General features: G+C 47.9%; 10 protein-coding genes across 13 annotated transcripts; 4 read left to right on the top strand and 6 right to left on the bottom strand.

Moving 5' to 3' along the window:
- Positions 1–1,037: 1,037 nt before the first annotated feature.
- On the top strand, positions 1,038–1,566 carry FOXG_02564 (uncharacterized protein; the record flags this gene model as incomplete). Its single annotated transcript, XM_018380020.1, has 4 exons — positions 1,038–1,081; positions 1,155–1,356; positions 1,415–1,462; positions 1,513–1,566. 4 exons carry the CDS (start codon positions 1,038–1,040, stop codon positions 1,564–1,566), a joined length of 348 nt encoding a protein of 115 aa, XP_018236184.1.
- Positions 1,567–2,819: 1,253 nt separating this feature from the next.
- On the bottom strand, positions 2,820–4,895 carry FOXG_02565 (uncharacterized protein). The gene is made up of 2 exons (XM_018380021.1): positions 4,688–4,895; positions 2,820–4,628 (listed from the first exon to the last, which is right to left on the bottom strand). Exons 1-2 carry the CDS (start codon positions 4,780–4,782, stop codon positions 2,948–2,950), a joined length of 1,776 nt encoding a protein of 591 aa, XP_018236185.1. The 5' UTR covers positions 4,783–4,895; the 3' UTR covers positions 2,820–2,947.
- Positions 4,896–5,563: 668 nt separating this feature from the next.
- On the bottom strand, positions 5,564–8,020 carry FOXG_18347 (uncharacterized protein; the record flags this gene model as incomplete). 4 transcript variants are annotated; one of them, XM_018398420.1, is made up of 7 exons in its annotated part: positions 7,865–8,020; positions 7,734–7,788; positions 7,320–7,678; positions 6,571–7,139; positions 6,413–6,519; positions 6,072–6,361; positions 5,564–6,026 (listed from the first exon to the last, which is right to left on the bottom strand). In XM_018398420.1, exons 1-7 carry the CDS (start codon positions 7,923–7,925, stop codon positions 5,659–5,661), a joined length of 1,809 nt encoding a protein of 602 aa, XP_018236189.1. In that variant the 5' UTR covers positions 7,926–8,020. The 4 variants fall into 4 exon arrangements, with proteins under 4 accessions (XP_018236189.1, XP_018236187.1, XP_018236188.1 ...); XM_018398418.1 differs by having other exon boundaries at positions 5,640–6,026; positions 6,571–7,678; XM_018398419.1 differs by having other exon boundaries at positions 5,659–6,361.
- Positions 8,021–8,412: 392 nt separating this feature from the next.
- FOXG_02566 (uncharacterized protein) lies at positions 8,413–9,981 on the top strand (the record flags this gene model as incomplete). The annotated part of the gene is made up of 1 exon (XM_018380022.1): positions 8,413–9,981. One exon carries the CDS (start codon positions 8,413–8,415, stop codon positions 9,979–9,981), a length of 1,569 nt encoding a protein of 522 aa, XP_018236190.1.
- A 29-nt stretch (positions 9,982–10,010) lies between these two features.
- FOXG_02567 (uncharacterized protein) lies at positions 10,011–10,659 on the bottom strand. The gene is made up of 2 exons (XM_018380023.1): positions 10,418–10,659; positions 10,011–10,358 (listed from the first exon to the last, which is right to left on the bottom strand). The coding sequence occupies exons 1-2, from the start codon at positions 10,529–10,531 to the stop codon at positions 10,182–10,184; spliced, it is 291 nt and encodes a 96-aa protein (XP_018236191.1). The 5' UTR covers positions 10,532–10,659; the 3' UTR covers positions 10,011–10,181.
- A 1,624-nt stretch (positions 10,660–12,283) lies between these two features.
- FOXG_02568 (uncharacterized protein) lies at positions 12,284–13,571 on the bottom strand (the record flags this gene model as incomplete). Its single annotated transcript, XM_018380024.1, has 3 exons — positions 12,284–12,666; positions 12,718–13,357; positions 13,410–13,571. 3 exons carry the CDS (start codon positions 13,569–13,571, stop codon positions 12,284–12,286), a joined length of 1,185 nt encoding a protein of 394 aa, XP_018236192.1.
- Positions 13,572–15,231: 1,660 nt separating this feature from the next.
- On the top strand, positions 15,232–16,291 carry FOXG_02569 (uncharacterized protein; the record flags this gene model as incomplete). The annotated part of the gene is made up of 1 exon (XM_018380025.1): positions 15,232–16,291. The coding sequence occupies exon 1, from the start codon at positions 15,329–15,331 to the stop codon at positions 16,289–16,291; it is 963 nt and encodes a 320-aa protein (XP_018236193.1). The 5' UTR covers positions 15,232–15,328.
- A 187-nt stretch (positions 16,292–16,478) lies between these two features.
- FOXG_02570 (uncharacterized protein) lies at positions 16,479–17,231 on the bottom strand (the record flags this gene model as incomplete). The annotated part of the gene is made up of 1 exon (XM_018380026.1): positions 16,479–17,231. One exon carries the CDS (start codon positions 17,229–17,231, stop codon positions 16,479–16,481), a length of 753 nt encoding a protein of 250 aa, XP_018236194.1.
- A 1,183-nt stretch (positions 17,232–18,414) lies between these two features.
- On the top strand, positions 18,415–18,678 carry FOXG_02571 (uncharacterized protein; the record flags this gene model as incomplete). The annotated part of the gene is made up of 1 exon (XM_018380027.1): positions 18,415–18,678. The coding sequence occupies one exon, from the start codon at positions 18,415–18,417 to the stop codon at positions 18,676–18,678; it is 264 nt and encodes an 87-aa protein (XP_018236195.1).
- Positions 18,679–18,899: 221 nt separating this feature from the next.
- Positions 18,900–20,362, bottom strand: FOXG_02572 (uncharacterized protein; the record flags this gene model as incomplete). Its single annotated transcript, XM_018380028.1, has 4 exons — positions 18,900–19,500; positions 19,548–19,618; positions 19,674–20,179; positions 20,242–20,362. Coding segments are annotated over 4 exons (1,120 nt in total), but the record flags the coding sequence as incomplete, so codon positions are not given.
- Positions 20,363–20,501: the final 139 nt, after the last annotated feature.

The following is a 20,501-nucleotide window of genomic DNA, read 5'->3' on the forward strand; positions in this document are numbered from 1 at the left end:
CTCCTCCTTGACGACGTAGGCTATTAGGTTTTCAGCATATGTTCTTGAAATAGTCTTCAGAATGTCAACTTACAAACACTCTTTACAGGAACAATGACATCGCCAGGCTGAATTTGGTGGTTGGGAGTCCACTTAATGGCTCCTGGGAAGGGGGAGTCTTCGAACGGAATCGCGCCAGTGGCAGAAATGAGCAAAGCATAGACGAGGCTAAGATGATGCATCTTGTAAAGATTATCAGACTTGACTTTGATATGAGAGATGAGGGAGAATGTGATTGTATGAGTTGGCGCGGTTGATTTGCTCTTCGTTAAGTAGGAGCCAACCAAGTATTTATATTTGAGCGTGATACTCAAACGCGATGATCAAATTCTGGGTCTTATTCCAATGAAAGTATCATCTTCTGACTTTCATGTCGCCCAACAGCACTAAGTCTAACGGTCCTCCTAGCACTGCTCAGAAAACGGATCACGCATGCTACGTCACTCCATGCATTTGACAGCTTCTAGGTACGATGTCAATCCTTATTTCAATAGAGTTTATCTGGGGCGAGTAAATAACGCACTTTCCTTTTCTGACGCGAGTTCTGGAGTTCTGAAGTGGAGATTCGTCTCAGGTTTCTCAGGGTTGTTGATGATCAAGTCACTATTGTAGTTAGTTCATTGGTGGGGCAACCAAACTAATAGGAACAGCTGCTCGTATAGTAAGAGACGTTAGATCCTTTGGCACTGGGTTCTTGAATCATGCCATGAAAATATCAAATTTGTGTTACCTGATAGGCGGGAATATTGTACCAAGCTCAACTGCCGATATACGGCTTCACCGATGATCGGTTTACGAATATCCTGTTTGGATCAAAGAGTTGTTGTATAGGCCCTTGTATCTTTAGCTATTACAGGAATTCTTCTCGGACCGGCAAGAAATATAATGAATGAAGAATAGAGACAAACTGTATAAAGATCTTAGCTCATCTACCGTAGAAATTCAACTAGCCAACTCAACTTCCTCAACCTATTCTTTCTTCTTGTATCCTATTCATCATGCAAATTTCTCTCTTCACAGTGGCCCTCATGGCCATCAGCGGGTTCGTCACGTCTACACAGCCCCCTGACATCTCCTTGCAAAGAAGCTAACGACTTCGTTGACTGAACGGATAGTGCTCACGCTGCTCTTCACAAGGCTGCTGCCTGTGTGTCCAACAGGGTGTCGTCCCCCGTAGGCGGAACCCCATTCAGCCCAAGCTACAACTGGCAGACCACCTATGAAGTCCTTGCCGATGCTACCAAGTGCGCTTGCGATATGTATAAGCAGCGAAACACTGGTGGTGAGATGTGGGACACGTGCCCTGATTGTACTTTTGTGAGCTTAGGCTGCTCTAAGCTGGATCGCTTTTTTTTTTCGCTAATGTTCTCACTAGGATGGAACAATCTGCAACTCGGCAGAGGGCCACATGGGTGGCGATGAGGTATGATTAGAGAGATTAATGTGAAATTAAAGATACTGATCAGTTCATAGTTTACGTATTACTGCGAAGAGAAGTGTGGCGCTCAGGGTGCCGAGGCTGATTAATAGTTTTGGGACATTTGTAGTATCATAGTTATATTAGAGTAGCAGTTTTATCTACGAAGTTGTTTTAAGACATCTGTGTGTCCAAGCTGTCATTGGTACATGTATTGGAAAAGCACCACAAATAGTGTAATTGTCTCAGTCTTTCTTTTCAAGATTTACACAAGCTGTTTAAGAGTACGAATAGGACTGGTGAGGCTAATGCGAAGAAAGCGCCTTGGCGACAACGCAGAGTGCTAGGGTTACTCTTGTTTAGTCGAATGGTTGAAAAATTGCAGTCGGGAGCTGACGTTATTCTAAGGGAGGCGAGGGTCGTGGTTGAAGGACATAATACAAGAACCCAATAGTTCGATTGACGTTGAGTATCGCGACATCGACTATGGATCTTGTTCCAAGATCAGTTCGCTCTACCAGAAGGTTCAAAGGCTCTGGCAGAGTGTAGAAAAAGACCTTTTAGAGAACCTGATTACAATCGGCTTATGGCAGAATCGCGAGAAGGTTCGACAGGCCAAGAAACCACGCTGGACTTTCTATGACTAGAGTCGGTACAGGAACATTATATCAAAGGCAAAGTGTCTCAAGCGATCACCTCATACAAGAACTAAGGCATACGTATTAAGATATCTTGAACTTCATCGACTTACTCTCGGAAATCCTCCAGAAAATAAGCAATTATCTTGACCAACAACGCGCTGATGACATTAAACGGTTTACCTATGTCACAGTTATCTTCTTGCCGCTGGGGTTCTCAACCAGGTTGTTTAGTACGCCAGGCAGTTTAACTCTGGCCTACATGATCGCTACAGCAGTTTCTGCACTGCTCATCACGGCGATAATTTTGCTTAATTCAGAAGGAATTAAGTCGCTTTGACAACGGCAATCCCGGTCCAGTTTCTCTCGTTTCCATCATCAACCACGTGTACTTCCCTCCAACCATGCCGAACAGAGCAAAATGACCAGAGGGACCCAGACCATTGGAGGAAAAGGCTAGGAGGTGGTTGCATTGGCCATTTCATAGAAACAGAAGAGAGAGAGATGGTAAACAGACGTTGACAGGCACTAACTACTCTGGCGCTCGAGATGGCCTGGAAAGTAGTGTGTAGGCAGTTGGAGAGTCTCACCTTAACTAGACATTCCGAGAGTCCTTGCGCGCTCTATTCTGACTGTTAGAAGCTTGGAGCCAAGGAGCCCATCAGTCCCAGAACATACTGTTATACACCTGTGAAAGTACAAGTAAGCTGCACCGAAACGCCAAGCCGGCTGTACTTTAGTGGCCATTGATAGGAATTAACTGCAGCAAAACAAGGCCACTGGTAGGATCAATAGAATAGAACAATTTACAGCGCCAAACTCCATGATATAGGCGACAACGGTTATTATGTCGTCATTCAAAACGGATATGCTCCTTCATAACTCGGTATTCTCCACCAGGTGCCAATGGCTCTCTCACATACTCCAACCATAAATCATCGGCAGTATGTTTCTTGACGACGACACTCAACACCCTCCGTTCTCTCGTGATTCCATAAGGCCAGATAAGTCGATCTCTCGGCCATCCTTTAGCCAGCCCTTCAGCAAGTTCTTTCTGCTCCCTCGCAGCAGTAATACCGGTCAACTTTGTTGGAATGTCAGAGCAGTGACTCCCTAGATCCCACAGCACAGGCCACTGTTCTTTCTGATCGGTGAGAAACCCCTCTGCCCATTCGCTGGACTCTTCTCTCGAGATAACTTCATACATGTTCGGGTAATCTTGGATAGCTTTAGTGCCGCGTGGTATCTCGAGTCCCTCCTCCTCAATCTCGATGACTCTTTTAGCCATTGCAATAGTATGCTTTATCATTGTGAGACTTTCGACTCGGTTTGTCTTTTCTCGCTCGTAAAGAAGTTCAAGTGCTCTTCTCCGAATAGCAGGTTGTCGACACTTGGCTGCTATCCAGTAAACCGGACCAACAACCTCGCTTTCAAAAGTGAATGATGGTCCCTGTAGGATGTCATTATCATATTTAACAACAAAGGCTGCGGAATCAGTAGCAATGGACATTTCGCAAAGGCTGTTTCTGTCGCAGACGTAGTCGGACCCCGAGACCATTGAGTCAAGGAACACTATCATGAGGCAATGGCGCATCGTGAGAAGCTTTGCCGTTCTCATGTCTGGCCCATGGAGATCGCTGAACGCAAGGTACGCTTCAAAAGCGTGACGCCAGTTCGCCAGCTCACGGATGATATGTTTGTGTCTTGACTGCAAAGTATCTCCCTCAGTATCCGAAGTCTCCTCTTCGGCGCCCTTTGAGCGGTACGACTTCACCTCGTAAATGACAGTGAATCCGAGATCCACGAGGTAGTACAAGACGCATCGCGCGTCAGACAGAGAAGCGAACTTGAGCGGTGTCGTCGTCATTTGTAGAAGATGCCGTGGGAAGTCAACTAGGTCATTGCCGACGTATGCGAGGCGTAGATATATCGGGGCCAGGTATTGTCGAATAATGTCGGTTTCTGGTGTTTTGCGGTCCTTGATATTTGCAAGAAGCCTTCGTCCTTGGAGGATGTGCATCTTGGCTGCGTTTTGATGCTCGTGGCCTAGCATGAACTCAATACAGACAAACAGCAAGCATACGAGGAGGGGCTTGACTCTTGACTCTGTGGCTAAGGGCCATGACCGCACGGCGAGGATTGCTTTGTTGTATTCGACGATGGCGGGTCTGTAGTTTGGACAGATGTCTCTCGTATCCTTTGTCTTTTCAGCATACATCAGACTGATTGCTGAGATGGCATGCCGTATCGCGGGATCAGTGGGTGCAAGTCGCAACACTAGGTTTCCCCAGAAGTCGCTGTCCACTGTATCGCCAACTTGGTGAGAGACATGGCCTCGATAGTAGTCAAAAGCATGAAAGCTCAGCTCTATCCCAAGATCGTTATCGAGGGCACGTGTAATTGGTGGTCGTTCTCGAATGATTAGTGTCTGCTGGGTCACACTGTCTGTATCCCCATAGCCTTCGCATTTACGACCAGTGCCAATGCATCGTTGACAGGCCGGCCTCGCCTCGTCACATTTGATCTTGCGGATTCTGCATGGATCGATCAAATCAGCACGCGATGTGAAATGGGTGGATCTCGTTAATCTCACCTGCATGTCATGCATCCAGTGCGAGCCTTAGGAAGTCCCTTACGATGTCGCGGCTGAGCAGCACGCAGTAAAACTCGTGGTCGCTCTCTCGACATTAGATTGGTGGTGGAAGGATTTTACTACTTCCCAGTGCGTTAGCCAAGCGGCGCCAACGAGGCGAATTGCACATAGAAGCCATTTTTCTGATGATCGCAGCAAGAAAATCACAGGCAGTTGATGTACAGAAGGGCACAGAACTTACATTATTAGACGATAATGGCACTTTGTTGGGCTTCGGAAAACGTTAAGCGGTGCTGACTCTGGGAACATGCAGTCAGACCTCAATTAGTACCGTCATCTGAAACGACCCCTGCGGCGCAATTTCGACTGTTTGTATAAGCTCTAACCAAAGACACGGGTTGTCGGGTAATAGCAGGTTAATGATCGGGTAAGCACTTGGCGCTTTGGCTTCGTCTGTTGCTGATGTTGTATCAATGCGACGCTGAGGATATTGATATTGGCTAAATGAGTGTACACGAGTCATGTGGTTCATTATGAAATTACTTGGCCGAGTCAGAAAAGAGATAAAAATAGATCGTATGACTTTTTGGAACGGCGCAGTGGGCGGGTAGCTCGCTTACACTTCTAGAAATAGTTAGGCCATTTCATTCCAGCTCTGTGAACGGAGAAGAAGTCTAAAGAGATACTTCCAAGCCATGCAGAAAGTTATTGAGCATATGCGGTATATATGCGTGAGATGTACATTTGCGTAAAAAACTTGTGAACTTTTAGAATAAGAGAGTACTGAAGAATGGTGAAATATAGAAGGTAGGAAATGAAAGTATGTTTTGGTCCCTTGACCATCGCAGCGCACAATGGAGAACTGGATTAGGTGCAGTCGAAAGGATGAAAAGATTCCATTGTGGGCTCTCCAAAGACAACAATCTTTCTGCAACAAATAACGAAACAAGACTTCAAATACAACAAATCAATTAATAGGTCATATTTTCCATATCATGAATGAGAGCCTTGACCTGGACCATCTCCCCATCATCATACTTTGGGTTACCCTGTACTGACCCAAGCGGCGCTGCCCAGGCAGTCAAGGTATTGCCAATTTGTCTCTCGCTAAGCTTCCATCGCTCAAGCATTGCGCAAGCAAGATGATAATATTCGTTGGCATGTTGCATGAACCCGGCACGTTTCCACATATTTTCAACGGAGTAGCCGTCGGAATCGACCACAATATGGCCATCTCGTTGCCATAACCATATCCACCGACTTAAACCAGTGGCTGCTGGCGTTACCTGTGACACGTCCACCAGAGTGGTCTGGTACTGGAACACCAGACAACAAAGAGCTACACTATCGTCAGACATGAAAGGGGGGAGGACGTTGAACCTACCCGAGATAATTGTAAACATGTTAAAGGAACTGAGGTTGTGAAAAATGCTCAGGTCTAAGCTGTGAGGTGAGCATAAAAGTCGAACAGCAGACGATACCGTTAGCCTGGATTGGTTTTGCTTTCCCATGGTAGCCATGTGCAGTTGTAGGAAGCATTCCGCGGCTGATTCTGCCTGGAAGCACACCTCAGGACAAACCAGTCCAGTATTGAGTTCAAGCGATATTACCCTCGGCGGCAGTCTATAGTACAGAACAAACGCCGAGTCAAGAAGATAGATATAAGTTGCCGTCCTAGATAGTCAGAAGAAAGCAGATAAGGAGTGGAACTTGAGTTGTGCATACCGAATCATGCTTTCAAGGAGTATAAACCTGGCCCATTTCTGTTGAGTAGAGAACGTAGTATCCAACTTCGCCAGGCTCAAGTTGTAGAGACCAAACGATCTAGCGATCTACCAAACACGATTAGCGAAACTCCCAGATGCCCATGAGATGAGGCGTACCGAGACAATGCGACTGTAGCGATCCTTTCGAACACGCTGTCTCCCCTCTTTCGACCCCTCCCAATTCTGCGCAATACATATAAAGTACGCAGCATGCAACGCCTTCAGTTTATCCCACACTACCGCCTCATCCCCAACAAGGTCTGAAGACGCAATGATAGAATCGTCATATAGGATATTGTCGGCAAAGACTACTTCCTCAACGGGCGTAAGCCATGCCATTGCACGTACAAAGTCATTAGAGTCTGGAGATAAACACGCTCCCAGAACAGCCATCGATGCAATCAGTCCTGGGGGCTCAGCTTCGGAGTTGAAGGTTGGTTTGTGAATTATGGGACTATTAGGATACCAGCCGGACCAGAAGAGAAGTATGAACCTGTGGAGATTGCTGGGTGAAAAGAAGTCGAGACAAGCTTTTTCCACGATGGGAGACCATTCTATGCTGGCATGGGAACATGACCGCGTTCGAGTCAAAGTTCTCTTTATCATGCCCAAGATCTCACCTGTTTTAGCGGTCAAATCTTGAAAAGAAGAGTCGTTGAGGGTGTTGTTCAACTGGCGTCTTTGAGCTAAGGTACCGCAATTGAAACCATCAGCGATGCCGGATGACTCGGTAAATCGTTTTAGAAACGGTAGAGTTAACTTTTGTCCTGGAACTGTCTGATCGAAACAGGGTCCAAGATGCAGGTTACTTCCAGGGATATTATTCCAGACATCGAAGTTGAGGACTGGAAATGGTAGGGACTCACATCGAAGCCACTCTAGTGAGTAGTCAATGAACTCAGCCAAGACGACAGGCATTGCGTCATCTGCTTTAACAACACCATCGGATATCTCTTGTTGGTATACGCCATTTATCTCTGCTTGTGACGAATCTTCTGAAACCGCTGATGTCTTGGAACTGGCTGCCCGCTCGTAAGAGCACTCGTAGTTCCGTATACTGCATGTACTGCAAGGAAAACTGCGATCGCAAGCGCGCTTCAAGCGGACGCAGCGATTACAGGCCCTTGGCTTCTTCAATCTGGGTCTACGAGCAGGCAGAAGTGGTATATCTGACCCATTTTCGAGGCGGACTTTGCAAATTCCCCAGTGGCGCTTGAGAGCATCTCTGAGAAGCATCATCAATGGGCATGGCTGTGGACATTGGGGGGAGAAAGACATACCTGCGAGTGAATCTCCGTTGGCAAAATGAACAAACAGAGGGCGAGTCCGAAGTTTCTGTCAGGTTGACAACGGCCGTCAGCAACTGGATAGTTGAGAGCAGGTATTAAGGGACCTGGGCTACAGTACATACCTGCACGCCGGGGTAATGGATCTGACAGCTGCAGTTGAGACGTAGCTGTCGCCGTGTCCATGGTGCACAGGACAGTTTCCAGGTTATCCCTGAGTGCATGAGGTCAACGTACCCCGAGAACTGTTAAGAGCTTGGCTGAAGATGTTTCCGGACGAATGGCAGTGCAACTACCGATATGACAATCCCACATACAGATCATATCCCGTTTCGTACTTAGCCAGAACCTTGTTTGACAGAAATCGCGGGGAAATTATAATAACTTCATCGTCATTGGACATTTTCCATTTAGTGGCGGTGGAATTTTCCCGCTCTCCCCACATGCTGAAGAAGATGACTTGCTCTGATTTCAATTTAGTCACGGTTGTCTAGGGTGCGGAGGTGGAAGGCATCGCGACGCCAAGTTAGTGGGGCCGTGAAGATATCATGACCGACTTATAGCAATATAAACGGCCTTGCGTCGCGTTGATATACGAAGAAAATGAAGTGTAGCAATTGCTCTACTATTAATTCAATCACCGAAACTCTCAACAGGAACAACTATTGTCATCATGTCCCCACCTGAAGAACATCATGGCCTCAAGTCCAAATGGCCCCAAGCCTTCGATCTCGCAGGCTCCAACTCCCCTTGTCGAATTGAAGGAGAACTCAGTGATCTCGTTGTCCTCGGCGAAATTCCACCTGCCATCGACGGAACATTCTACCGAGTTATGTGCGATCCCTTCATCCCTCCTCACCCCAACAATGTGCCCCTTGACGGCGATGGTCACGTCTCTGCCTTCAGGATCCACAACGGTCGAGTTGACATGAAGATCAAGTATGTTGAGACAGAACGATATAAGCTTGAAAGAAAAGCCGGAAAGGCTTTGTTCGGTCTCTACAGAAATCCATTTACGCATCATCCCTGCGTGAGAGCAGCCGTTGACTCAACTGCCAACACGAACATGGTCTACTGGGCGAATCGTCTCTTGGCGCTTAAAGAATCTGCGCTTCCTTACGAGATGCATCCTGATACCCTCGAGACTCTCTGCTATGATCCGTTTGGAGGCCAGGTTAAGGCAAAAGCATTTACAGCGCATCCCAAAATTGACCCATTCTCCGATGAACTCGTTGTCTATGGGTACGAGGCCAAGGGTCTAGCGACTAGAGATATAGTCATTTATTCTCTCGACAAGAGCGGCATTAAGCATGATGAGCAATGGATTGAGTCTCCCTGGTGCGCTCCCATCCATGACTGCGTCATTACACCAAATTTCATCGTTCTCATTCTCTGGCCGTTTGAAGCGAATGTGGAGAGGATGAAAGCGGGCAAGCAGCATTGGGCTTGGGACTACAACCTTCCAGCTACTTTCATCGTTGTTCCTCGTCGCAGGACCTCCAAGGTTCCAGCTTCTTGGAAGCAAGGAGAGCATCGAGTCTACCATTGGAAGAATTGTATGAATATCCATGCAGGCAGCGCTTGGGAGGAGGATAATGGAAAACTGTATCTCGAGTCATCTCGGGTTCACGACAATGCTTTCCCATTTTTCCCGCCTGAGGACGGGAGAATGCCAGCTCCAGACGCCAAAGCTGACTTTGTTCGTTGGGAGATCGACCTCAATGCCCCAAGTGGGACCCAGCTGGTAGATCCAGAGATTATCCTCGACGTGCCATCCGAGTTCCCACGAATTGACGAGCGTTTCATGACCAAGAGAAATGAATACATATTCTTGAACGTCTTCATCCCCGAGACTTCCCAAGGTGGCAAAAATATCTTCCACGGACTGAATGGATTGGCAATGCACAGTCACAGCACTGGCGAAACTAAGTGGTTCTTTGCAGGCAAGGACTCTCTCGTCCAGGAACCAATTTTTATTCCTCGTACTCCTGATGCATCCGAAGGGGATGGATGGATCATCGCTATGCTTGAGAGACGTGTTGCCAATCGGAGTGAACTTGTCGTTCTTGACACCAAAGAGTTTGAGAAGCCTGTTGCTTTTATACAGCTTCCTATGCATCTTAAGACTCAGGTTCATGGGAATTGGATTGACAGTAGGAAGCGGGCATCTACAGATGCAATTGTAAGGCAGATTGGTCAAGTCAAGATCAGTGGGAGAGGAGCTCTGGAGCCTTTGGCATGAGTCTTCAGTCACACTCTTAGCTTTAGCCTTGAGAATCAGGAGATTGTGTGTATGAGAAGTGTCTGTTATAACGAGTGTCTAGTTATTGAGAAACCTCAACATCTCAAGCTACTATTGCCAATCCTTTGAAGCGATTGTAGATAAGAACCTCTATCCGTTTGCATGTAGAGAGTCCCCATCAAAGTCAAGACCAAATAAGCCTAAGTCCAGCACTGTCCAGATCCAGGGCCGGGCTGGCACTGCATGCGACCACCACCGCAAGACCAGCAGCCATAGTCACCAGCGCACTGGCACTTTCCGGGCTGGCAGTCTGCGTGGGGAGAGTAGCAGGGGAAGCAGCTGCAACGAGCCTCAAGACCACGGAGGGCGAGGAGGGGCTGTAAGATACAGCGTTAGTAGAGCTTTATGATGAGTGTGGAGAGGGGAGTTTGCTTACCTTGTCGATACCAGTGTAGGTGTAGCCACCGTCCTCAATGGTGACGGTGTCGGTCGCAGGAGTGGCAGTGACGCCGAGAGAGAGGAGGAGAGAGACGAAGAGAGTGGCCTTCATGATTGCTGCAGAATCTGTTGAGGTTGAATAGTTGAGTAGATGAGTGAGGATGATGAGATGCAAAGACTGCGAAAGCCCTCGAGTTCTTATAGTCTTCAAAAGCTATGAAAGGCAAACCATAGTGACGCTCGCTCATGAGTGATTCCCAAGATAGTATTCATCTCACGATGTCCCGAGACAGTCTGTGCTGGACTTCGCCTCATGCAACTGAATCCTCTCAAAAGTCCTCAACCATAAGAAATTAGTCCACCATCATCATCATCTCGGGTTGACCCTCTACTCATTGGCTATCGCCTCACTGTGAGGTATTTCTCATCTAGGAAATGAGCGGCTACACATAGTAGGATACAAGCTTCACTAGCTAACCAAAATATTACTAGTATCACTTTTACTCACTATCATATGTAGTAATAGTTAGTGAACAAGTCACAGAGGCGAATAAGTCGTTGTTACGACACTTGCATAAGGGAGGATTGTTGGGTTTACAAGGATCCTCCTCGTATAACATAGACGCTGGAGATTGCACGAATGTGGCACGTCGCCCGATAGTCCGAGTGGGAATAAAGGTGCATGTGCCGCAAGCTCGGATTCCACTTGAGAGCTCGGGACCGAGATGTGCTCCATAATTGATCAACATGGACGAGAATAGCCGCGAACCGTTCTCTCTTTTTGGAATATTTGTGATTCCAATTGTATTACTTGAACTTGGACGAAAGTACTTGTGAAAATTGGAGCTGTAAGTCAGGGTTAAGTCCGACCTCAGAGTGCGAGAGCTAATGCAATGGGTGAGATTCCTACGATTGACGCTCCACTTTCCCCAGGGCCACCTAGCTTCGAATATGTTTCTCCATTTGCTGACGGTGCAGAAATTACTATTCTCAAGGCACCTGGACAATCTGACTTGTTACTCAACAGTGGCAGAGCAATGCACGATCCTGCGCGTGAGTATCACAAACACTAAAACTGTACAACTGTTGTCCTATTCGATCCTCAGTACTCAGCCTCTGTTTCAGAAGTGATTCCAACGCTTGGCATACTGTCTATAAGCACTTGAGTGATTCCATTTTCATCTCACTAGTCCCGAAGATTATGCCTAATTGGAACAAGGTCTCCCAACTCAGAGCCTTCGAGTCTCAGGTCCGTAGGACGGTCGAGTAGTGGCTTAGCTCATGCAATAATGTCCGTGGGCCCGTATTCACCACGACTGCCGATTGGCCCGGGTAGCTTACTCGGAACTTATATGCGGCGCGGGCCGCAGATTATTCCGTATAGCGTATGGTCTCCCTTCACTAACTGAGCATAAGGGGATTCTCCTCCGTAAAAACACTTCCATTTACAGACTAGGTTCCTGAGGCAAAGATCTTCAATCATGTGCCGCAAAGAGGCATTAAATCTAGACTCACGTAAGACGGCATTTCAGGAAGGTGGCCTCACTCGGCTGATTTATTCTAATGCCGCGGTATGATCGACGAATAGTATTCCTGATGGGGCGTTTCATGTGAAAAGATGACTGCATGGCCCTTCTGCCCTATGAACGTGGCGCCTTTCGGATCTCGGCATACATACACCCCTAGAGTTTGACCTATCGGTGTTTATGAGATACCCGTTTCCGCGTTTAGCACTATTTCGTGAAGAGGACTTTTGGGGGCTTGTCCGACGTTTCCGCGGAAGCTACCTTTTCCGTTTACCGCTAGCTAAGACGGTGTGAGATTTATGCCTGTTCAGTGTACGGATACAGCAATACTCTCAAGATCAGCCCTTCTTGACTGAGCCCTTGACGGGAACCTCCAACTTTACCTCCGTGAGACTCCCAAGCAACCTCCTCCACATACTCGCACTCTCCTCATCTGCCGTCCCCTCGGTTAACGTCACCCGGCTTCCCACAACGAGAAGCGCCGATCTTGCCTGAGTCAAAGCAACATTCATCCTTCGCATGTCCTTCAAGAACCCGATCTCACGGTGCTCGTTATATCGCACGGTCACAAACACGATGACGTCCGCCTCACGACCCTGAAACCCATCGATACTCGAGACTTCGATTCGGTAGGATATACTGGAGAGCATGCGCTTGAGGACTTCGACTTGGGGAGTATATGGTGTTAAGACCACGATTGAGTGCGACGGGCTCTCGGGTTCTGGACCGCTGGTTCAGAGTTTGCAGATGTGAAGGCAGACCTCTGATTGACCTCTATTCTCCTTTGACTTTTGGCCTGGCATTTCCTTTGCGTCGCAGTTGATGAAGATAGCCCGCTCATAGTCTATCGTCCCTGGGCCTCTTCTCTGTTTCGTTACCCTTGCTGGCGGGAATGAGAAGTTAGATCTAATAGGTGACCTAGCGGAGCTGCTGATGCCTGACTCTAACCTCTCCTCGTAGAACTGCCCTGAGCTGAACTCGCATAGCTTTGGATGCATACGATACTGCGTGTCCAACACCAACGCCCTCAAGCCTCCGTTGCCCTTGGAGTGCTTGACTTTGGTGTAGAGTCTCTCAAAGAGTGAGATGTCAAAATCGAGCGCCAAGGCAGTCTGATTGACAGTCGGCCGTAGCTGTACATGGTCTCCAACCAAAATTGCCTGTGAGCAGCCATTCACAAGTGGGACTAGCGAACTCGGTTCTGTTTGTTGAGAAGCCTCATCAACAGTGACGATGTCAAAGAACTCTGAGCAATTTAACCGAATACCTGCTCCAATGCAGGTGGTGAAGATGGTGTCGCTACGTTTTGCCATTTCCGTGGCCTTCTTCAGAGCCTTGTAGTCAGAATGAATCTCCTGTCCCGCCATGGCGTTGCATGTATACTTACGCAGATCGTCCACAACTTTTTGCACCTCCAAATAGTTAGCAGACCTCACCTGTGAACATGGGCACTTGGTGACATACCTCAGTTGAGACTATTACCAGATCTGGCTGAGTCTTTCTAGCAAATGGCTGTTTCTGGAGACGCTGAATATACCGACGCATCATGTTATCCACTGCATTGTGAGTCGGTACCGTCACCAGAACACGTGCTTTGGGATCAGCCGTTTGCAGAGCATAGATCATCTCGACAATTGTCTCTGTCTTTCCAGTTCCAGGTGGGCCCCAAAGACAAAGAAGGGAGCTGCTCAATGCCAACTTAATTCAGAGTCAAGTGCTTGGAGCTGCTCTCTTTGGATATACCAAGAACACACAGCTTGGTGGTCGTATCCTGAACTTCCCTACAGATCGAACCAAGGTATTATGCTTGCCTACCGATCTTGTCTGTGATGGTGCATTGTTTATTCTTCATGCCCACTTTCTATATGGTGCAGATGCTGCAATCCCCGGCCCCTAATTCCTTGTCGCCCCAATTCAGAAGAAGAACGCTGCCTGATAGAGTGCTTCCTGCTGGCTCAAGTGAGCATTGCTGGTCGGGTTTGAGGCACATATTTTGCTGCTATGCCGACGGTTGTTGAGAAGGTGAAGACTTAGTGAATAGTAGAATATTAAGCCAATAAGAATTAATGGAAGCAAATCTCTGAGAGTGATCACAGGGACATAATCAAGTGCAGGCTTTATAGTGTCGGCAATACGCACTAATCCTTACGGTCCATACCCTAACTCCGACCTGAGTCTAGAGCTTGTGGATAATGACGGAGATGTTGTGTTTACAAACTTGAAGAGAGTGAGCTCCAGCCACATTATGATCCGGCGAACCTAATAATGAGATATTAATATAAACCTGCTTTCAAGTTCCAGGTTCTAATAGCGTTATCTAGGTAGCTACGGTAGAGGTTGCAAAGAACCAGGGGTTGAATTGATGCTGGCTATGGGTGTCAACCTCATCATGACGAAAGCGACCGACTAATTGGATTGACGGGTGTGCCCTTCAACGTTTACTGGGCTTCAGTGATCACTCTCCAGAGATATCTCGATGGAGCGAGCAGTTGAGAACTAGACTGGAATAGGTGAAAAATAATAATATTCTACCGAAGAACTTGCGTAACTGGGTAATCCGACGATCCAGGTCCTAGTTAGTACAGCGGGCCGCTCCAGCTGGTGCAGATCGCTGACAAGTAGGTGCCCCCTAATTGGTTTACAGCCTGTGTCTCTGAGACACGGCACACTAGCGACATATGATATGTGGAATATTCACATTTGGGCTACTCTATTCGCGCAAGGAATCCAGTATCTGTCTAATTGGGCAGGTCGGTGAGGTCACTATGTTGAAACACTTGTCTCATTTATGCAGTTTGAGTCAGCACAGATGTTCGAGATCAGTTGTGGCAGGCAGACTAACTCCAAACCTACGTCATAATGGATTATCGGAGGCGAGCCGTAAAACACAAAGCTTTCGAACCAGCGATCTATCAGCACTAGACAATCGATAATTACTTCATGTAATGTGTTAAATGATGTCAGGTTTTCCGTATATGTTGTATCCGTGGATGTGAACATTGTTGGAGACACTTATAACTGGCTATTTAATTCCCTTACATTCGATCATCGTCCGTCAGCTTCAGCAGGACCCTTGACAGCTGAAAGCTTCAGCTTGCTTGGCTGGTCGATCACCGACAATCAGCACCACAATGGGCTGCCAGAGTTTATCTTACATCATATTCAGCATTTACAGGCTTGGAATTGCCGGTATGAGAATTATTGACCGGAATTGTTCTCAGAGATTTGGGATTTCTGCAAAGCCGGGTAAAAGCTGGGCCCATCTGACTCCCACAGGTATAAAAGACCAAGGTCAAGCCGTATAAGTTTAACATAACTTCTTACAACAATCCACTATTTCAATATTTCTTCATTGTTCTCACGTTGAACGATACTATTGTACAATGAGCTTTACATTCAACGGCGTCAAGAAAGACGGCAATGGCGCCTACTACTACAACGATGGCGACGTCGAAAGCCATCGGATTCCCCTTTCTGACCAATGCTATGGTGACGTGCGAATGAGTCGTGAGCAGCTCGAGGAATGGTTCGGTATCAGCAACGACACGCTGCCTGATCTCCCAGCCTACTACATCCTGCCCCGCCTCGACAGTACCTGGGGCGGCACTGCCGGTGGTGGCTGGTGGAACGTCACTGGAGACATTGTCGTGTACAAACCAATCGAATGGGTTCCCTCTGTTGCAAGAATCAGAGACTTTCCCAAGAACAGCATCGTCACCAACATCGAAAAGGAACGTGTGGAGACTACAACAACCAAGCTGTATGCAAAAGCAGAGTTCGCTTTGGAAGTTTCAGCTGGAGGCAACTACATGGGGATAAAGGCGGAAGCCAAAGCCAAAACAGAGACTGGTGTCGAGTTCGAGAAAGAGGTTAGGAACAAGGATACCTACACTCAGAAGGGCGTGGTTGGCGATGTTGCACTTGTCGAGGTTGCAGTGGGATTGATGCTTCGTGTTGAAGAAATCTACACTCACAACATCAAAGTCTGGGTTGATGGCCGCGAAAAAGGTGACTCATTGGGATGGCACGGCGGCCCCTCATGGAATGATATTCATATTCCATCGCGATCACTCAGCAGAGTAGGTGGCCTCCAGTTCTCGAAAATCACTATGACTGGGGGCGGACACTCTGCTGGGCTCTATGTCCAGACACTTCCAGTTTTTGACGAAAACAAGGAGTTAAAAGATTTACACATCGCTCTAAGCAACGTTGGTTGGACGGACTGGTATGCTTATGTTGCTGGGAAAAAAGGCCGAAGTTCAGGACGGCAGCTTTTGGCCTACCCCAACTATCGCCCATCGACAACTCTGATGCCACTGAACAAGACTCCAGCCAAGACGGAGTGAATAAAGACAAGCCTAATAGGCGGTCCTGGATATGCAGTTAGTTGTTTATATAAAGAGCTTTAACAGGGTTCAGTTGGTCACTGTGAAAGCCTTTGAGATTAACTTATATTGTGAAAAAACGAAAATTGTATTGCGATTGTTAAAGACTACCCGAGGATAATTCACTAAGTACAATTTAATTATAAAATCAGAGGGACATCAACGATTGTCCAAGTGCATCAAACAGCGTAGTTGTGCCAAAGCAGACCTCGTTAGAGTCTGGCCCGATGTCCACCAGACCACCCTGATTTTGAGCATCATTGGCTTTGATCAACAGCTCAGCCAGGCTGGGCTTCACGACCCGTTCAAACACTTCCTCCCACTGTGCCCGAGGAACGATACTGGTCTCGATAGACCGTCCAAGATGTTGACCGAGTGCATTTGCCACGTCAGCCGCGGAATATCTCTGCGGACCTTCAGCATGCACCACGTCCACGCCACTCTTATCCAAGGGCCGGAGCAAGAGACGGGCAGCAATTGGTCCTAGATCCGGGGCTGAGATAGTTGGAAGGGGATTATCCACTGGATAGTGGATGGTTTGCAATGTGCCTGATTCTTTAACTGCCGGAAAGACTCGTTCCCATCCTTGTATGTGTTCTGCCGACTGTAGAAATATCTTATGGCCGCCGATGCGAGTAAGTCGTTCCTCTAGGCCACGACATATGGTAGGCATCCCAATATCGTTGTTAACGTGAGCACCATAGTCCGAGATAGCCAGAACGCGACTAGGTTGCGTTTCTGGATCAAAGAGATCGGCAATTGCTGTCTCGCATCCGATTTCTCTTAGAGGCGCTGCCTTTGATTCATTGCGAACGATGGCTCTGGCGTGCATACCAGCTTTGCGTAATGACACTGCCGTTGCATATCCAGCCTTGCCAGTGGCACTAACGATGGCATACATCTCGACTTTGGCGATACTCCTGGGTAGAATGAATCCTGTCAAGGAATGTGAGAGAAGAGATAAAAGCTGGAATGAACAAATATAATGTTTTGGGTAGCGGGGCAGCTTCTGTTAGCTAGACTATTAAATTAGTTCCATACGGGCACTGCGGAACCGTCACATCGGCGGGAGAAGTTGGAGGTGAGGTGACTGGATTATTAATAGTTTATTCACTTTTGAAACTGTTGCTTATTATGCTCTAGTATCGCTGCTTTGCTTTCAGGATCCTGCATCTCCGGACTTGGAGATTGCTAGAGTTGAGTTGAGTCTATTCCCACATCAATCGGGGAATGTATATCGCCACCTACGACATCGCCGCTTAGTTACTGCCGTTGTGTTCAGCTGCCTTGGATTAATTACAAAAGTAGTGTTGTGTTTCCTGAGTGGTAGTGACGGATAGGCCGGGTGGTGAAACGTCCTGATTTAGCTATCAGTTCGCTTTGATCGTTGTCCGATATTATTCCTCCATAATAATGTCCATGTTTTAACATTATAGTCGTCGGCGGGGGTTTGGTTGGTCTTGGCACCTCCATTGCCTTGGCACGCCAGGGTCACAAAGTTCGCATTCTGGAAGCCTCACCCTCTCTCCAGGTCGTTGGCGACGCGATTACCTGTACTGCCAACCATACCCGCGTACTGGAGGGGTGGTCTTCTCGATAGGTTTCGTCAAGTTGCACCCCGAGATCTCGGTAATATGCACAATGGGTGCTTTTCAAATGCCGAGATTATTTCAAGCCATGGCATGGACTGTCCTTCTTCCTCGTTTGGCTGTCCGTAAGTAGAAAGCCTTTGTCGGTCTTTTGGGAAGCCATTTTAGCTCGGTGCCTTGAAGGAGGCTTGAGATTGAGTTTCAGATGAGGGGATGAAAACGCGACGCGCTTGAGAGGTTAGAGAAAAGTGCAGATGAGCTTATCCAATGGAATCTGACTTGAGCGCCGTTGGTGAATCATCGTCATTGGGCGTTGATGTTACGCAGCATGCTGACCCCCTCACCTCTTCAACCATCGGAGAGCCTACGCGTTGACACATATCCCCGCCACGCCCAACATGAATTTAAATTCAGATGTCCCGAATATCTATATCATCGGACCGCAGTCCATAGGCAAGACAACACTCGTCAAAAAGCTTCAAAGCGACTTGGGACATGGGCTCGCCGACACATCAAATCGATAAGCCACAAATCATCTCTGAAGTCGCCAGAACTGTTCTCGCAAAACATAAATACTCAGCTGAAGATATCCAGGCCTCGACGAGCAGGTGCTTCGAACTTCAACAACTCATCCTCGAAGCGCAAGCAGAGGCCGAGGAGGAAGCTCTCAGGACCTCAAGGTGGTTCATCTCCGACCGTTCCGGGTTCGATTCATTAGTCTACGCAACGCGATATGCCGCCCCAGGTGCAGTGCAATAGTTGCGGCAACTCTCTGCCTGCAAGGAGGTACAGACAGGGATGGAGAGATCTCTGATCGTGGTCTGTGAGGCGGGTACGCCATGGCTGATAGATAATGGCGTGCGACTGATGCCTGGAAGCGACAAAGAGTGGATCCAGCTTTTTCACGACTTTTGTGAGATGTTAGATGAGGTTGGCTTGGAGTATTGTGTGGTGCCTTGGACGGTATTGGATATCTCAGAGTGGGCAGAGCTTGTATGGGCGGAGTGGACTGAGAGACAGCAATCTTTGACGGACAATCAGTCCAATAGTCGATAGCACAATGAGTAAACAGAATAAGATGGGTCTCATCAAATCAACGGCGCGAATGATATTCCATAATAATACATGTTAACATACACATACCTTGCATGGCTGAACCTCATGACCTCCCTGAGGAAGCGCTTTGTGGCGGACCTCTAGGGTTCCCTGTATTATAGGTCTCTAGCTCAACCGAGTATGTATAGTCAGCGCGTATTCCGTTCTGCCCATTCACCAATATCCCCTTGTCTGAATCCTCATCGCTCAATCGTTCCCAGTTGTTGTCCCCGCGGTTAACATGCGTAGAGGTTATCCCTCGGTCAGTGGGATTCGTGAACACGCGCTTTGGGCCCCGTGAACTGCTGTCGCCTATCTTTCCACCGCCAATCGTGATGAGTGTATTGGCATTGGGTGTCCCTGCTGAGTCTTGTGATTCTTGGCCTCGGGCTCGCTTGTATAGGATTCGTAGTGATGGGAGGGAGGCGGCGGTGCAGCCGATACCGATCTCGACGCAAGAAAAAAGGACGATGTAGCCGATATAGTCTGTCAAGTCATCAGTAACAGCTCAAACGCAATCAGGTTCAGCTTACACTTGAGATTATCTGTCGGTCGCTTGTAGTGGGAGATGAAAGGAGCACGAGCGATGGTGGCAATAGAGGCGCTGTGTATCCGTCAGTAGATAAAACTTGGCACTGATGCAATTGAAGAAAGCTTACACTGAGGCCAGAGAAAGAAGACATAAAACTTGCAGCTTCGCTTTAATCGTCATCTGCGTCTTCCATAGCAGTATTCCCGGCAGTACGATACAACCGACGTCGGTTACAATACTCGTCGCGGTATTGGTATGGCTAATGCCGATAAGCGTCTCTGTCGTCGCGCAAGTCGCCTTCCCTTCCAAAACAAGAGCCGTGTTCCAGTTTCCTTCGACAGGTCGACAGAAAGTGAGAATACCGAAGAACGTCACACAGAATGATGCCCACGTAAGGACAAGCAGACCCCAAATGGCGTATTGGATAAGCGGAACCGACTTGGCTGCGATGCGTCTAAATGTCACGCATACTGAAGTTTTTATCAATGCGACAGCGACGACGTAGACTGTGATCCATACGATGTAGAACTTTTGTGCTTCAGACTGCATCCATGCGTTGAGATGGTCGTCTTTGGAGCCGATGCCGACTTTGACGGCGTGTACGGCGAGACCTGAGTCGGCGATGTAAACGACCTGTTTCAATTGCACCAGTTAATAGGAGCTCCAATGAGTTTGAATTGGAAGACTATTCTTACCAAGCCGGCGACGATGAGCCAGTCATCGAGTCCAAAGTTGTCATCTGTCACTCGAACCATGGTGCGAGTTCCGACGGTGATAACTGCGAGACCAAGAAATACCAAGATAAGGACGGTCATTGTGAGCGGAAAGCCCTCCAACACAACGGCCCTAGCATTTCCGTCAACCATGGCCCAATCATTCGTTAAAAAATGTTGGGCTAGAACTCTGGGCTGTAATCACTGAGTCGGTCCTAAGCTTCTGCGACAAATGCGCCGCA

Source organism: Fusarium oxysporum, chromosome 5 (assembly GCF_000149955.1).
Source record: "Fusarium oxysporum f. sp. lycopersici 4287 chromosome 5, whole genome shotgun sequence".
Classification (NCBI taxonomy): domain Eukaryota; kingdom Fungi; phylum Ascomycota; class Sordariomycetes; order Hypocreales; family Nectriaceae; genus Fusarium; species Fusarium oxysporum.